This window comes from Heliconius melpomene, chromosome 2 (assembly GCF_056956725.1).
Source record: "Heliconius melpomene rosina isolate 202511_hmr_F chromosome 2, ASM5695672v1, whole genome shotgun sequence".
Lineage (NCBI taxonomy): Eukaryota > Metazoa > Arthropoda > Insecta > Lepidoptera > Nymphalidae > Heliconius > Heliconius melpomene.
The window spans coordinates 8818636-8836846 of record NC_140390.1 but is presented as its reverse complement, the minus strand read 5'-3'; the positions used below and the strand labels follow the sequence as shown (position 1 = coordinate 8836846).

Genomic DNA, 18211 nt, shown 5'->3' with positions numbered 1-18211 from the left:
AATGTCATTAAATTTGACATTAAACTTCTTTTGTTAAATGTCAACGTAGAAAAAAATCAGTATTCGGAAATGGCTTCTTTGAGGAGCCCGTCTTCGCCGACGGATGGTTATAAAAGATTTAGTGATGATTTCGCAAACACCAGCATCAACAACTACGGTTCCAACGTCACAAGTAAACGAGAAGCTCACATTTTTCAATGCACAGTAGCCGCAGCAATATGTGTACGCTTTTGTTGTTAACAATACATTTCTGATGCGTTTTAACATTTGTTTAATTTTCTTCCTTCATTATTTTTTTTATACATAAATTTTGCGAGATCAATACCCCCATATACGGAACACTGACGTAGACAATGAGTCATTGTACGTAACTAATCCATGTATAATAAAAATTACTTTTAAAACGGTCGACCCAATTCCCGTAGACGGCTTAAATAAATAAGTTGTATGTATGCATGTATAGCCGCTTTGCCCGCATGCCGCTATTATTTTTGCACATAACTCAGCACCTAGGTAATACATGTAGCTAACAAGATAATCTTAAATTTAAACCTTCATGTATATTCATAGCAACTGTATTTGCTGCACAAACTTCCCCCTCAACAGATTATTCTAGTTTATTCCGGTTTAATGCTCCACATTCTTGATTTATCAAAGGAATATGTAACTGTTCATCCATATATACAAAGTACAATAAGCTATTATACTTCTGTCATATTAATATTAATTTTCTTTCAGTAAGAATTTGATAATGGAATACAACATATAAGTTAAAAATAAAAAATATTGAGTTCTCTTCTCTATCTATTTTTATTTATAATTTGTCTTTAAATAGTAAGAAATAAATATAATTATATCTTGCATTGGACTGTCCTAGTTATTTAGTATAATAATAGATAATTCAGAGCAAACCCTATCTTATCTTTTCAACAAAAGATATCTAACTACATCTGAATGGTGTGACTTCAGTGATTATACAACATGTCTAAGTTAGTAGGAATTACAAATAAATTTTTAGACTATTTTAAAGATCGCTGGTACCTATTAAAATCATGTAAGTTTTTTTCCTATAATAAAATATATGAAATATTTCGATTAATTAGTTGTACTTGTAAAGAATGCATAAATAAATAAATAACTAGGTCCCGCTGTTTACTGATTACATAGTTTGAAAATAATCCTAAATCGAGGCAAATTGTTGTACAACTTGTATTCTTTGTAAAAAGACCTCTCCCATGTTAGTAAGAATTAAATTTGGTGCTAAATTCTTGGATGTTTTGGCTCATTAAAATGTCAGATTACTGAAATAGTACTGTATTTTTAAAATTTTATGAATTATTTTTTTAAATTTCATAAAATATATACAAATTAAACCTAATTTTGTTTATAGTCTCCATTAATACAAATATAACAAAAAAAAGTAAACAATCTGACCAACATTCTAAAAATATTAACACATTATCTAAATAAAAACTCTGACTCATGAAAGGCGGAAGCATGATGAAATTATTAATGAGATAAGAATATGTAAAATCCATTGCAACTGTAATTTTAGATGTTTAATTGTGCATTTCACAACAGTAGCTGCATGCATTCTTTTTTGTTTTTTCACTTTGTAAATTAATTAAGGTTTTTTATAATTTTTAATAAGATTTTTAGATATTCTTGTGCAATGGAAAGTCTCTAACATCTTAGTGTAAATACAATAGTTTTTAATGAAGTCATTTTTATTTATCATTGTCAAGTTTGTCCCATTTCCACCATTCCAATATGTCAACTTTAATTTTTTTATTCCTATCTTGTTATGAAATCTAAAGCATAAAATACATGGTTAATTAAGATTATGATTATAACAACAGAGTATTAATTGTGTAAATTAAACCTGATTAGTGAGTAAAGTGCGAAGGAGTAACACTTTTATTATAATCTAAGACATGATGGTAACGAAACTTGCTACCGCACTTTAATAAACAAAAGAAATGATAAATTACTTATTGTTAGACAAGTGTTATATGATATCCATGCATGCAGTGCCTTCATGATTTAAAGTTAAAAATATCTATGATTTTAATGAAAATAAATAATGAAATAAAACTCCGAAATAATTAAGGCTCACGTTCCGCAGCGGCACAGCTGACTATAAATGTGACGATTCTGGGTTTGATTCTCATTCGGGGGAATAAAAAAATTTCACATCCTTGCTCTGGTAAGAATACAAAGCAGGAAGTTGAACACGGGCGTAGGAATATAGGGACTGGGTAAACAGTAAAACGTAAACGCGATGGTTGTTGGTTCGATTTCCATCACGAAAATTGGACTAAAGATTGGGAGTTTCTTAACACTAGGTTATTTTTGTCTACTCCGCTATGTCGGGAAAGATTGAAGCTACAAATTAATGATAAGCATTGGCGGCTAGTTTTAATTACTTTCTACGTAGTTTACGATCTATCTTTACTCATATGTGTTGGGCAGGTAGGCTGTGTTGCCCATTTCCACCAATATAGGGAGTTTATGTGGGAAAGCGGAACCCAACGCCGCGTTTTGACTAACTAAAAAAGCCAAAACTTTATATACATATTAGTAATAAAAATAAGCCATATACATATGTTGGTATATAACCGAGTAGAAATTAGATTTGCAACCATTAATACGTCAAGGCAAATGCTTCTAAAGAAATTTTAGATAGAGAAAAATAAATGTAGGTATATTTAAAGAAATAAATGTAGTTGCGTTTAAATATTATATTTCTATTTAGTTTCACACGGTATACCGCACATAGCAAAATAGTCAGAGGGAACCTAGTGTTAGAAATTCCATTCCCATTAAGACACTTCCGATCTCCACTTTCCACCGAATTCTTTCGTGTTGAGTGGTGGAACTCGACGTCGCGCTTTGTCTCGTCAGCAAAGCGAAGAAATGAAAGTATTAAACATTTAATTTCGTCGAATGGGAATCGAACCCACAACCTACCGCTTTTACAGTCTCTTGTTTGTGCCCCAGCGCCACGACTGGCCTCAAAATGTTATTTAAAGAGTAAAATGCTTTTCAAATCGACAATACGACGTTCTCTCTCCATAATATTGCGTAATAACTTCAAAATCACGATTTGCGAGCACTCGGCCTTTTCAAACTTGCACTTGACAGCGAGGTCGTTCGGAACAATTGCGCTATAATACATTTCCTAACGTTGTTAATGATAAATTTCTATTGTTTTCGCTATTATTACATGTTAAATGATGCTACTTCTAGTTTCTATTTAGACTGCTTCTGTCTACTATCGTATACGTACGTATCATTTAAATAATTTAAAGTGATTAAGGTTTTGGAGCTCAAAAGGTATACTTAAGCAAGTCGATGTAGAACAGAATAATGAAATATGTGAATTAACGCAATCAAGAGATTGGAAGGAGCATTTATTCATAGTTTTTGGTGCATTTTGAAGAAATTCGCTGCGTAAACGACATCCTATAGGGAACTTCCCGTGGTGATACAGTTATTTAATTTAGCATAGTGAGAACTTACAATACAAATACTTACTTAAATAGAAAAAAATGAGAAGTGAAAATTTATTACGTAATAAATTAATTACAAAACTATATTTGTATTTCATTACATACAACAATGAGTGCATACACCCGCAAACTTAAGTTTGTTATTTTTTTAAAGCTGTACTTTCCTTTGACCTACAATTCTGAAAATGGTATTGAACTCTCGGTGGGTGAGTCAGTGACTGACAAAAGGCCGGACGAAACTACTGGACTTAGAAAAATTAAATTTAGCATAGAATTAGGTTAAGAAATGTAAATAAGTATTCAGAAATTACTTCTAATATTCCGATAACTACTTCAGCCACGGGTAAAAACTAAATTTTTACTTTTACGTCTTAAAATACTATCAAATAAAGTCGCTGACGATGACTGACGACAAAGTAAAGGGGTAAAGGGTAGTATAGTATCTTTAAAAATGAATTTGAATTGAAACTTTGAACACTTTGCAATAGTAGTGGTCATGAAAAAGTTTAAAAAAATAGTTAGGTACGTCGCCTATTACTTACCAATTTATGAACTTTGTTACACTTAAATTTCTTAGTAATTTAAAGGTTTCCGTTTGAGATTACAAATAAACCATAAAAAGTCATTAAATCATCATATTTTACCATAGCAATGCTTGTATAATTAATTAGCGTGACAATATTATCGCCCATTTGTAAGAAAGAATCATATCGTGCGCCTGATACAATGATATAGCATTAAGATATTTTTACGAAGCCATGTAATTGTTAATAAGGTCTGAGTATAATCTTGAAACTAATAGTAATAAATATTTATTATCTATTAAATAAAAATCAACTTCAAACTGTATCCCGCAGACAGACGACAGAAGGAACGTACTGTTAATACACTCCGTTCTCCACTTTCCGCCGAATTTTTAGAAGCTTTGTCAGAGAGAAGATATTAAACTGATTTACAAGTGTACGGGATACAGAGTGAAGGTATAAAAAAAACATAAGTATGAGAACTAGCACCTGTAAGATAAAAGTTGTCAATTGAAGTGAACTTTTACAACCTTTATGCAATTTTACAATTCCAAGTGAATAGTTGAAAATGGTAGAATTTAACAAAAGTATAAAGTTGAATAAAAAGTTTTCTTTAACTTTTACACAATTCAAATTCCAGTTTAAAGAAGAATTACTTTTATATAACTTAGACTTACTATCTTGCTACATTTTATTATTTAATATGTTTTAGTATGTAGTATAAAGGCAGGAGACCGGCATGTCTCGGATTCGATTTCTACTCACGGCAAGTTTATGGAAGTTTCATAAATGTTCTTTCTACTAAGAAGAAATCGGTCCACTAATGAAGGAGAAATTGATGAAGAAATATAAAAAAAAAAATACTTAGTTAACGAATATGGAACCTCTTCCATTCCATTCCATTCGATTTTTTTTTTCGTCGTTTAAAAAAGGAAATGTTTAAGAATATAAAATAAATTAAAAAAAAATAGTAAAAAATAGAAGTCTGTGAGTACAATACATTGCACTTTTATTAACCTTGACTCAAATAAGTCCAATGAATAACGTAAATTTATCACAAAGTAAATGTTTGTAGTGACGATAGTGTAGAGTTAGCAAAAAAATAATCATTACGAGTATTTTTTATTTTATAAATACTTTTTACAAGTCAGCATAGTTTTATTTTAAGATTCTCATGTTTTCTGTAGTGTAGGGTAAGCTACTAAGACCAAATACTTTTTTTACTAGAATAAATTGAAGAAAATTTATTGGTATACCGCTACGACTCGAATGAGTTATGTAAACTAACGGACTAACAGATATAGGCCATCTACTCGTACAATAAACCCTTCGTACAATAAACTTCTTTTGTAAACCCTGGCTAAGGCAGAGAGAACCTTATAAATAGTATATAAATGTAAATCTTATTAATATAATATAAAACTTGAATTTATTTATTGATATGATAACGAGTTCGCTCTGGTAACTGGCCTCAAGAATTTGGCGGAAACGAACAGAGTATCTAAATGAGGAACGGAGTAACTTTACACTAGCTTCCCAGGTTCCCTCTGCCTACTAAGCTATGCGCAGGATATAGCGTGAAGTTAAAAAAAAAATTAACTGTATAATTATAAAAAATATTATAAAACGCTGTAAACTTGTAATAGAAGTTTATGAATTTAGGTATAGTCTTAATATTCAGATGAGTTTATCTTTAAATATAACAAAACGGTAAATAAACGATATTTACCTTAATTTTGATATTAATTAGTCTTTCGTGAATAATTGCTTGAGTAGTGCTTGTATATATATCATTTAATATTCAATTTTAATTTAGTAGACAAATATTAAATTGTAGATTGTTATTTTTGTTTTAAATAAATTTCGCAATTTTTTTGTTGGCCATACAATTAAATTTTATCTGCTGTTCGCGTAATTTTAACCATTAAGAATTTTGTAGTTCTATTGCTTATAATTATTAAAGACAGTAAAGTCTGTAGTGTGATTTTAAATATTAAAATAAAAATATGAAATTAGATAAGTTTTTGCGTACTGTAAAAAATAATTTCCCATGGCATTCCGCTCATTCATCTTTTACAAACACTCTGAGTTAGTTATGCATATTAAAAAACTTTATAATTGCATTTAACGAAAAATATAACGTAATGATTTTATGATTCCACACACCATCTCATCACGTCCACAACCCTCTCATTCACGACGGCTTCCTCAATGAAAATAATTCCTTCGCTTTATGTAAATCCAATCGAAACATTAATAAAACAAATATTTTCGTTTCCAGATAGCAGAACTGGCACCGATGGCGCAGGCGACGGTACTCTGGACATGGGCAGCAGGTCGTCCCTTCATACTGGACTACAAATGTCCGAGGACGAGCATTGGGAGATGAATTATCACGAGGCAGCCATTTATTTAGAAGTAAACGTTTTATTTTTATTAAGAAATCCTTAAGATGTGCCTAACTACGAGTACCATGGTTGTGACCTTGTGGGTTAAAATTACATCGCTCTTTGTAAAAGCTATGACAATAAGAAAAAAATATAAATCTTAAATATTTATATTATTCATATTTTATACTTTTCTTCGCTAAATTAGCAAGGGCCATATTTTTCCAGGAAGGATTAAACAATGAGAAATTCGACTCCCATCCCTCCAGCCCCGAGGAGTTGCCAGCTTACCTCCGCGTCCACAACCCCTGGTACCACGGACTGGATTTACTGGCTTCCTTAGTTCTTATTCTTTTAGCGTTCACTGAAGATCCAGCTGTTCCAGCTTTTGAGGTAATTTTGGGGAACTTAAATAATTAAAAAATCTATAATTTTTAAGATCGCATTTAAATAGATTAGGATTTTTGTTGTCCGTGTCTGTATGTCTCGTCTGTCAATATTATATTTTTCAATCAACTTTGTCAATTTTGTTCGTGCTTGTTATAAAGTTGTTGTGATATAACTGTATAGAAATTAGCTTCTCCCGTAGTAAAGTAGTGATGAGACACTCTGTTATCCGTTCCATAATTATATATTTCTGTTTATATGGTAATAATTAAATAAATATATTTTGTTTTCAGCTTCCAGTATGGGCACACGGTACTATAGAATTATTGGCGTTATCTGTGATAGGTATTGAACTACATCTTAAGCTTAAATGGATTGGGTGGGGGACTATTTTTAAGCATAAGAGGACTATGATAAAGGTAATTTTAAAATTAATTACTTGTAATAATAAAATAATGAATACAAATCTTTTAATACACCGTATACGTGATTATTGGATTCAACTTCCACTTAACAAAAGATAATATTTTATCCTACAAAGCAACGTAGGCAGAGGGAACCTGGGAAACTAATGTCACATTCCGCTCCCATTAAGACACTTCTGTTCCAACGTTCCGCGTTGAGTACCGCCACTCAACACGCAATGCCCGAAAAATTCGTGCGAATAAGTGCGAAACGGAGTGTCTTAACATTAGATTACCTCTGCTTATCCTGCTGTTTGCGGGATACAGCGAGAAGCTGATTTTTTTATTTTATATTTTAATTTTTCAGGGTATCACACTACTGATAATGGTTTTAGAAGCTGTAGTGGTACTTTGCCGACAGTCGTCTCATTTTCGCGTCACCAGAGCGTTGAGGCCCATCTTTTTGGTGGACACCAGACACTGCGGCGGCGTCAGACGGTTTATTAGACAGATATTGCAGTCACTTCCGCCTATTATTGATATGTTAGGTGCGTATAGTTTTAAAGAGCTAAAAAAAGAAAATATAGAGGTTTTGTTAGCGTTATGTTTAAGAAATTGCTTGTGTACAAAAATCACTACAAAGGATATTTGTAGTTTCATTGTACAACTACCATTTCTCTGGAGTCGAGGCAAAGCGCGGCGTTGAGTTCTGCCACTCAACACGCAGTGCCTCCAGGATTCGGCAGAAGGTGGGGAATGTAGTGTCTTAAAAGTAGGTTCCCTCTGCCTACCCTGCTGTGTTCGGGATAAAGCGTGAAGCTGATTTTTGAATGTACAACTGCTCTCGACTTTTAACACATTAGATTTCTTATATAAAATTATACCGCATCGCTCACAAGCATCACGCAACTGTCTGTCGTCCGCCATCGGTCATCGATCTTCCGTCACCAGCCATTTCCTTTATAGTCGTTTGTCCTCGTTAACTGTCAGCCGATACCCGTCATCTATCATCCATCCTTATCACCATCATTTTCAATATTCTTATTTAGTTACTAAAATATTAATTAAATTCATAGCCTTAATCGATATTATTTATAGATATAAATTATATAATTCTTACTTTCCAGGTCTGCTAATGTTTTTTGTAGCGACATATTCACTGTTGGGCTACTATTTGTTCTCGGAGCACATAGACAATGGACATTTTCAAACTATAAGCGATTCTTTCGTCAGTATGTTCGTCCTTCTTACAACTGCTAAGTAAGTTAAAAATTATTATTTTTTAAAAAAAGGATTTCTTGGTCAGTAATAAAATTAATTACAAGCAAAGCGAGATAAGTTGCTTTAAAAGACATTTTTTTTGTTTTTATTAGATTACAACAGAAAGAGAACGACGAATTCATATCTATTGATACATGTATTATATATATTTCAGTTTCCCAGACGTAATGATGCCATCTTACGCTAAATCTAAGTGGTACGCGCTGTTCTTCATTCTCTACATTATAACGGTTCTCTATGTTCTTATGAATTTGGTAAGTTTTATTAATTTTACTACTACGGATATATTTCAAATTAGATACATAGATTTTGAATAATAATAAGAATTAATGTGTGCTTCGGTGTGAGTGACTTAACACAGGTTTCCTCTGCCTACCCTGCTGTGTGCGGGATAAAGCGTGAAGCAAAAAAATATTATTAATTTTAATTTTACAGATGTTAGCCGTAGTCTACGAAGCGTTCACGCGTATTGAGCGTGATAAGTGCCGCGCGTTGCTCCTACACCGGCGCGGTGCTGCACGCCGTGCCTTCAGACTGTTGGTGTCGAGACGGGCTCCCCGCGCGGTTAGGTTACGCCACTTCGCTGGGCTGTTGAGGCATTACGCGCCTAATTATAGTAAGTTACAGTTAGGGTTATTGAATTTTACTTAGTTAAAGTGAAAGTGAATGTTGAGGCCAGTCGTGCCGCAGGGCTACAAAGTGTGACTGTAAACGCGACAGTTTGTGGGTTTGATTCCCACTCGAGGTAGTAAAATATTTAATATGTCGCTCTTCAGTGAAAGTGAAGAGTGAAGTGTCTTAACACTAGGCTTTCTTTGCCTGCCTTAAAAATCTTCCACTCTGTGTAACAGTTGTCGTTTCTATTGACACTCGAAATAATGTTTAGGTATCATCATCATCATCATCATCATCAACAGCCATCTTTTGTCCACTGTTGGACATAGGCCTTCCCCAATTCTCGCCACCACACTCGATCCTCAGCTTTTCGGACCCATCCGCTTCCCGCCAACCTCTTTATGTCGTCGGCCCATCTGGCAGGGGGTCGTCCCACCGGTCGTTTTGTACGGGGTCTCCACTCTACGAGACGTCTGCCCCAGCGGCCGTCGGCTCTACGACAGATATGCCCCGCCCATTGCCACTTCAGCTTACCAATTCTTTGGGCTATGTCGGTAACCTTGGTTCTCCTACGGATTTCCTCGTTTCGGATTTTATCCTTAAGAGATACACCGAGCATAGCCCGCTCCATTGCGCGCTGAGCGACTTGAAATTTGTGGACGAGGCCTTTCGTTAGAGTCCATGTCTCCGCCCCATACGTCATGACCGGAAGAACGCACTGGTCGAATGCCCGAGATTTCAGGCATTGAGGTAATGGCGAGTCGAAGATTTGACGAAGTTTTCCGTACGCTGCCCAGCCCAATCGTATTCTTCTATCAGCCTCTATGTCGAAGTTGTTCCTACCAAGTTGTACCAGGAATACATCTACCTAGGTCAGACACCTAGGTAGATATATTCCTGGACAACTTCGATGCTAACATTATCGACGATAACTGTTTAGGTATAGTCAAAATATTTTAATTTTCCATAAAACGTGACATTGGTGTGAAGTGATTTGTGCTCAACTGGCACCATCAAAATGCCATAAACTAAGATCAGCACAGGACAAAATATATCTTTAGTCTTACTAAATGGAGTGCAGCATTAGGTTCCATATAGAAGGATAATGGATAATACTTATGGCTGAGTTTTCCCTGCTTCAATAAATCTCTAAGAAAAAGATGAAATTTCTCTTATATTTATCACATATTTACCTACCTCAAATAAACTTCTATTTTCTTACAGGTGGTCTAGACGTATACTTAATGTTCAAACAACTTAACCAATCTGGTTCAGGTGGCCTATCTAGGGCAGAGTTTGCAAATGTCTACGATGTTTTCGCCCTACGTTGGGCCCCACAGACTTCTAGGGCGCCCTGGTATGCGGAATCAGTGTTGGAACCTATTGGCAGGGCCGCCGCTAGTGCTGTGAGATGGCCGTATTTTGAATACCTTATATGTAAGTGGTAAATTGTTATTCTATCATAGATATGTATATTCGAAAGCATGAATGTAGTTAAAAATTTTTGCTTTCGATTATCTATATAACATTATTTTTGTTCCTCAAAAGCATTTATAGCCAGGATTTGAAGTAATGATTTGAAAATACCAAGAAATCACGTGTTCAAATTTTTTTGATGCGATTTGGTTAGACAAACTGTGATATTGTATTGCAAAACCTAACAAGAAGAAACCTAAAAGTTCAACATTGTGCGGACGGAGGCGAAGCATAAAAATTGGCACAGATAAATAACCTATAGGTATAGAGAAGGAGTGCAGAGTGTTAATATTTTCTTAAAGTAATTCCTAAATAATACATAAATGCATCCTCCAGCCTAAAATAATTATATTAACACTATATTTTATAATTTTTAGATGCTCTAATAGTTGGTAACGGAGTGTCCATGATATTGCGAGTGTGTGAGGCGGCGGGTGACTTGCAGGACAGCGCGCGACTACTATGTGCTTCTTGGGACACGTGGCTGTTCCTTATTTGTAAGTTTATTTTATTTATGTTGGTTGACTGAAAATAGTTTATTTAAATAAGTGGTTAGCTTGGTGTTGTGGGATAATGTTTAACTGTAAACGATGTGGTTGTGTGTTCGATTCCCATTTGATGGAAATAATAATTTACTGTTATTAAGGCAAAGGCATTGTGTTCCGCTACTCAATATTTAATGAAATGTCTACAACTGAAGAAAATAAATAAATACACAAAACTCCGTTCCTATTAAGACACTTTCGGCCCCATTTTGGCTTTCGGCGTTGAGTGGTGGAACTCAACGTCGCGCTTTGCCTCGTTATCAGAGCTAGAAAATGAAAATATTAGTAAATATTTCATTTTCTCAAGTGGGAATCAAATTATCAACCTAGCGCGTTTGCGGCACAAGCGTGCGACTGCACGCTTGGGCCCCTAGCCACCACACACCACACCACATTGAAATTTTGTGTTCGGACTATGTCCTTGCCAGGAATATAGCCAGGAATGATGGGTAATAAGTATATTTTTATTTTCTTATAATATTTTGTATCTTAAAAGATACATATTTTTATGATTAACATAATTTTATTTATGATTAACATAATTTTTTATCAATTCCAGTGTTCCTTCTAGAAGCAGCGTTAAGAATAATGGCGTCTGGTCTATCAGTTTATTTAGAAAGTGGGTGGAATGTCTTCGACCTGAGTGTAACATTGTTAGCTTTACTTGGAGCTGTTCTTCTGACCATAGCTCCTAAACTATTCATAGTTGTCATGTTCAGGCCACTAAGGTAAGTTGTTTTTGTAATTTTCTAAACATACGCAAACTATTAATGAGACAGAATATAAGGTTGTAGGTTCGAATTGTTTGCGAAAAATAAACAAATACAACATATTTGTTTATAAATTCAACATACCATTGTTCTTTAAACAATGCTATATTGAATTTATAAAAAAATATTCTAAAATGTTACCTTAGAGAATTACTTATTCTATAATATGGTTTATCTATACATATATAAAATCGAAAGGTCACTCACTCATCACCCAATCTCAGAAACTACAGGTGCTAGGAATCTCAAATGTTGCATAGGAGTTACTTATAGGACGTAGGTGCTCGCTAAGACGAGAATTTGTAATATTCGTCTTCTAAGGGGTTGTTTTTGGGGTGGAAAGTTTGTATGAAACATCATTATTACAAATGCTAGGAGTCTCAAATTTTGCATGGACGTCACTTATAGGACGTAGGTACTCATGGGGACAGAAATTAATAACGCAGGCGAAGCCGCGAGCGGGCCGCTAGTTTTAGATATTTATCTTTTTTGACACTTGAAAAAAATCTATACTTAATTAAAATTATCTCTCTTCCAGATTAATGCGTCTATACAAACTTAAAAAGCGTTATCGAGACGTATTCGGTACTCTGGTCCTCCTTTCTCCACTAATGTCGTCAGCTGGCTGCGTGATGCTAGTCATGTATTACTTCTTCGCTATAATTGGTATGGAGCTGTTCGCTGGCTACGATCTTAGGAATTGTTGTGTGTAAGTGATTAAGGAGTGGAACTCAAAGTACATGACACATATATTAAAAAAAAATCAACTTCACGCTGTATCCCGCACACAGTAGGGTAGGCAGAGGGAACCTAGTGTTAAGACATTCAGTTCCCCACTTTCCGCCGAATTTTTCGAGGCATGGTCTGTAGAGTGGCATGTAGAGACTCAACGCCGGGCTTTTGCCTAGGCCATAACGAAGAAATGAAAATATTAATAAATAATAATGCATTCCCAATTTCTTTTTTCAACAGAAATACAACTGTGGAGGATTTCTACAAATACTCAGAAAACAGTTCGACACCTCTCGGCTATTACTATCTGAACAACTTCGAGAATATTCTAACGAGTGGAGTGTCCTTGTTTGAACTGACTGTTGTCAATAATTGGTTTATATTGATGAACGCGTACGCGACCGTTGTTGGACAGTTCAGTAGGATATATTTTATGGTGAGATTTTTTATAAAGTTGTTAAATAATCTTTTTATAAGTTTTTAATTTACTTGCTGTGTTAGTATGTATGTTAATCTATCTATGATCAATCTTGCAATAAAATTACATATAATCAATATTATCGTTAATACAAAACGACCGCAATATGGGAATCAAATGAAATGGCTTTGTTTAATACACCATAAAATAACTAGAAAGTTTCTCTTTAAAGTGTTTTTTTACAATTTTTATTTCTTTGTCTAGAAAAATTACCGCATTTTTTTATTGTTACGGGGAAATGTCTATATTATTAATAGGAATTAAAATTTCAACCATACATTTCTTGCGTACAGTTAGGTACATTAACCAAACGTGCTTTGTTATATTTTCGTTGGTAACGTTATTTTGTTTTTCAGTTTGCAGAAAACAAATTTTCTAAAATTCTAAGCTTAAAAACCACAAGCAAATAAAATGGATCATTTTTGGTTTTTTTCTTTTTACAGGTCTTCTATCTATTTACAATGGTTGTGTTGACAATAGTAGTGGCAAGCGTACTTGAAGCTTTCCGATTTAGGATACAGTATAAACGCAGCACTACTAAGAGAGATGGTAAACACCACAATTTATTTAATTTCTTTTTCAATATGAATAATTCCCGCAGGACACTTTAATTACTCAGCATTATTTTTAACTTCATGTTGTATCTCGCACATAGACACTCAGATATCATTGACTTTATGTTCCCTAGTTTTCTTCCTAGTTCCCTAGTTAAGTAATGGGACTCGAACGCGCTTTTCTTCGTTACCAAAGCGAAGATATAAAAGTATCTATTAAGTATTTTATTCCTTCGAATGAGAATGGAACCCACAACCTGTCGCGCTTACTGTCGCAGGTTTGTGTGTGCCACGATTGGCCTCAATGTAGCTTGATGCAAAAGATTAAAAAAGGCGTGTAATGGCCTAATTGAATAAGATTGATTTTCGATCTTACAACAAAACTTATAATATAATATATTTTGAATAAAACTCTTACTCCTTTTAAATTAAAACGGAAACGTTTTTTATAGTTTTATATCTTTATAATTTTTCTGCTTAATTTTTTTCATAGAGGAGAAGCTTCTACATGAAGAAGTGCATACGAGTTGGGAAGAGGCTCAAAGATTGGGGGCCAACGGAGATCTAGCTGAAGAATTACGGATCTTCATGCTTCCTGGAGTAAGTTACTTTTTCAACTTCACCCTGTATCCTGCATATATCATATAACAGGGGATGCAGGGAACCTACTGTTAAGACATTTCGTTACATATCTCCTTTCGAGACATTGCGTAAGAAACAGCGGAACTCAACGTCGTTCTTTGCATTGTTACCATAGCGATGAAATGAAAATAATAATTAATTCCTCCTTTAATTATTTTTTATTAAAACCTGGATAACGAGTATAAATAGTTTTTTGTAGTTTTAACAGATAATAAATTGAAATCGACAATATTTACAAAGATTCTGACAATATTTTTTTTATAGGTTACTACTTATATAAAAAAATAAATATTTTTTTACAGGTTCAAGTCACATTTATAGGCACAAGGCCTCGTACCAAGGAGGTGTTGCAAAGGAGAATGTACCAGACTGATATTCAAAAGTGGTTGGCTGAGGAAGATAATAGCGAAGGTATTTTATATGTAAATACTAAATTATAATGAATTTATTATTTTAATATCAATATTTCGTACTGTAAAATTTGAAACAACAATAATTATGTCATCGTCTATTGTTATATAAGTTAAAAATATTTCTCGTTTTCCAATTTTACACTATACCGCATATAAACGGTAGGTAGAGACTGAAGTATCGTATAATATCAAGAGAGTATCAAGACACTCCGCTTTCAGCTTGTCACTTGCTTTCCAGACATAATGTCGAGTGCTAACTCAACGCCGCGTCTTTCCAGAGCTGAGAAATGAGAATTAATTTCCTCGAGTGGCGATCGTACCAGCAACCGTCGAGGATACCTCCACACATTTCATGTTTTTCTTTCTTTCAATAAATTTGACTTTGAATGTCAGCAATTGCTTAACCAAAAGCATGAAATTGTTCCTTATATTTATATTATTTGGACTTTGTTTATTTTAAATATGGAAATGGAGTTTTTTATTATTATTATTTGATTCCAGATGCGCCCCCCTCTACAACAGTCACATCTAGCGAGGACCCACTCTCCCCCCCTCTCATTCAACAGCCAGACTCAGAAAACAATCATCAGATTCGACCCGGCTATCAATTGTAGAACTTAATACTTCTAGTCCTCCATAACAGACTTTTATTTGTGTGGGACGTTATAACAAGTTTATGATTGTCAAAGTGAATTTGACAGGTTATGCACAGTTTGACAGTTAAAATTCAGACGTATTTTGAATAATGCCGCAAATTAATGTCGGTTAAATGGGGTGAATAGAAATCGTGCAGTGAATGGAACACCATGGGCATAGAAATAGGAGGGCCGGATTGTCCCTGCCTCGGATAATTAAATAAACAGCATTTACACGAACGTATCTGTTCAAAGCTGAAGTCCATGACCCCCGCCTCCCCCAAAATATATCTTTATATACGCCTATGAGAAACAACACCAGGATTCTATTGACGCCATTTTACTATTTTCATTATTGTGCTTGTGTTATTGGAATTTTAGCAATTATATTTAATGATCTTATGATGGTATAATACTTTAGAAATATGTTTGATTATTAATATGTAATATAATCGTTTATTTTAATCAGTTTATAAATAAAATATTCTTTACGACTTTTTTATGTATGATGACTGGTATGTATTTAATCACTAAAACATTTAATCTAATGAAGAATAAAATAAAAATATAATGAATAGATAATTCGTAAATATATAAGAAATACTAGTGAGAATAATTTTGTTTAACTTTGACGTATTAATTCCATATTACAGACTTTTATTAAGAAATTTTATAAGCTTTATATGATTATGGCTGTATAGTATTAACATATGGCTTTATTGTATTAAGAAATATGCTATATCAAGTATTATTTTTATTTTAAACGGTCATACAATGTGATGGGAATGGTATTAACAACATCTGTGATAGATTACAGATAAATAAGTATTCTTATTATAATAACAACTATTTATTTTTTCTAATTTAATTTTTTTGTGGGTCGTATACCAAATTATTTTTGGTTATAATTAAATAATTGTCGTTCAATAATATTTTTATTTAACTAAACTGAATTATTAGCTTAGTTTTAAGTTTTTATAAATGATGCAAGTCGAAATTTATTATATTGGATGTATTGTTAATATTTAAAAAAAGTTAAGAGCTTGTTTTATCTATAGGTAAGTAGTGGCGGCAAGAAGTGATTCAAATTAACAATTACGCTTTATTAATAAAAAAAAAAGAAATAACTGTGTTATTTATGAATAAAAGATAAATTTAAGATATGCATAAAATAAATATTGATCAATAATTTAAATGGCAGCTTTTTAACATTTAAGTTTTGCTTGGAAAATATTAGGACTGAAATAGGAATGGACTTTAGGGTGAGAGGCCTTATATTGTTTATAGTAAAGTAAAATCAATCGTAACATATAGAAGATCACTTAAAAACTCATCACTCAAATCAAAATAATATTTTAGACGTTTTTTTATTGTTCATATAAATCATAAAATTCTTACTTTCTTCATTAATATTGGTGCTAAATTTCAATAGTTTTCAGCTTATTGTAGTATAAAGTAAAATACCACTGTTTTAGACTTTAGAAAATATTGAATTATTATATTAATGACTATTCTTTAAAAAAATGCACATTAAATTTTGCGGTTTAAACAAAAGTAATAAGTTTTGTTGAAATTATTTTTTATTTAATTTATATTTTTTATTGTAAATCCAGAATATATCAGTGCCTGGAAAAATAAATTTAATTATATTAATAAAATAATTCGAGACAATTTAGACATCCTTGCAACGTATAAGTGAGATCGACATAAATCAATGAATTTTCCATACATTTAATTCCATATAGGTGTTATTACATATTAATATTGTAAAATAATACAATACTCTTATATAAATTATATTAGAAAACTTTCTAACACTCATAGTAAGAATGCTGGAAATATTTCATATTTAGATTAGAATTAGTTTCAGTTTTTTAGTTATAAGTAGTTGTTAGAAATAGAAATGCCTTTTAATTATAAGGAAATGTCACAGGTTTGTTACGGTAAAAATTTTGTTTTTTTTTCACAAATGCACTTCTTCCTTATGTATCAAGAATCAAAATGGTTTAACTAAAATGTTTCCAAATATGTGGGAAACTGATCATGGAATTATGCAATATTTAGTCATTATTAAATATAGTCAAGACGTTAGAGAGATTACGTCATTTTAGTTCCGACGGTACGGGTTTGGTTCAGAATATGCATACATTTTTGTATAAGTATTGAATTATTCGATTACATTTTCTTTCGTAACTAACCCACTGCCACTGGTATTATCATATGTCTAACTTAACACCCACGAACAAACTGTTATACAATTTACTTTATTAAATTTAATGAAATTTTTAAGCTAGATAGCGAAAATCATAAAATTTATTACTTAGTTCCGAAAATCTATTAAAATAATGAATATTACTAAAGATTTTTTTCCTAGGTATTTATTTGTCATAGTTATATATTACGACGAGATGATTTCTTCCTCAAAATTAGATTATTATTATTCCATTTTCTTTAAATTTGCTTGTTATAATTTTACGATATTTATATTTTATTTGAAATCAACATATTATTAATCTGTCCAAATATTATTTTTTATATAAATTACTATATTGTTGGCAGTACTGCATTATTAAAAATAGAATTTAGAATCTTAGATCTCGAAATCTAGAATTTATTTTTAGCTATTTATGTTGGTAGTACTCGTGTATGGACCATAATGTTAGTTAATGATATTAATATTATTTTCTAACCAAATATTATCATAGTAATTATTATCTGTGTACAGTATTAATTTTTCTTTTATCTGTTTTTTGTTTTGTAATAGATCTATTTTATTAAACTAATAAATTATTTATAACAACCTATTCAATTTTGTTTTTGTAGAAACTTTTGTTTACCAGTATCTTATACTATATT

General features: G+C 32.5%; 1 protein-coding gene across 2 annotated transcripts; it reads left to right on the top strand.

Moving 5' to 3' along the window:
* Positions 1-45: 45 nt before the first annotated feature.
* On the top strand, positions 46-18159 carry LOC146540764 (two pore calcium channel protein 1-like). Of its 2 annotated transcripts, none has more exons than XM_085197755.1 (17): positions 46-172; positions 6318-6454; positions 6652-6816; positions 7104-7229; positions 7582-7762; positions 8342-8474; positions 8650-8749; positions 8931-9111; positions 10335-10547; positions 10964-11083; positions 11691-11859; positions 12440-12610; positions 12874-13069; positions 13555-13660; positions 14159-14265; positions 14610-14718; positions 15222-18159. In XM_085197755.1, exons 1-17 carry the CDS (start codon positions 70-72, stop codon positions 15332-15334), a joined length of 2430 nt encoding a protein of 809 aa, XP_085053881.1. In that variant the 5' UTR covers positions 46-69; the 3' UTR covers positions 15335-18159. The 2 variants fall into 2 exon arrangements, with proteins under 2 accessions (XP_085053881.1, XP_085053886.1); XM_085197760.1 differs by lacking the exon at positions 46-172 and adding an exon at positions 936-1054.
* Positions 18160-18211: the final 52 nt, after the last annotated feature.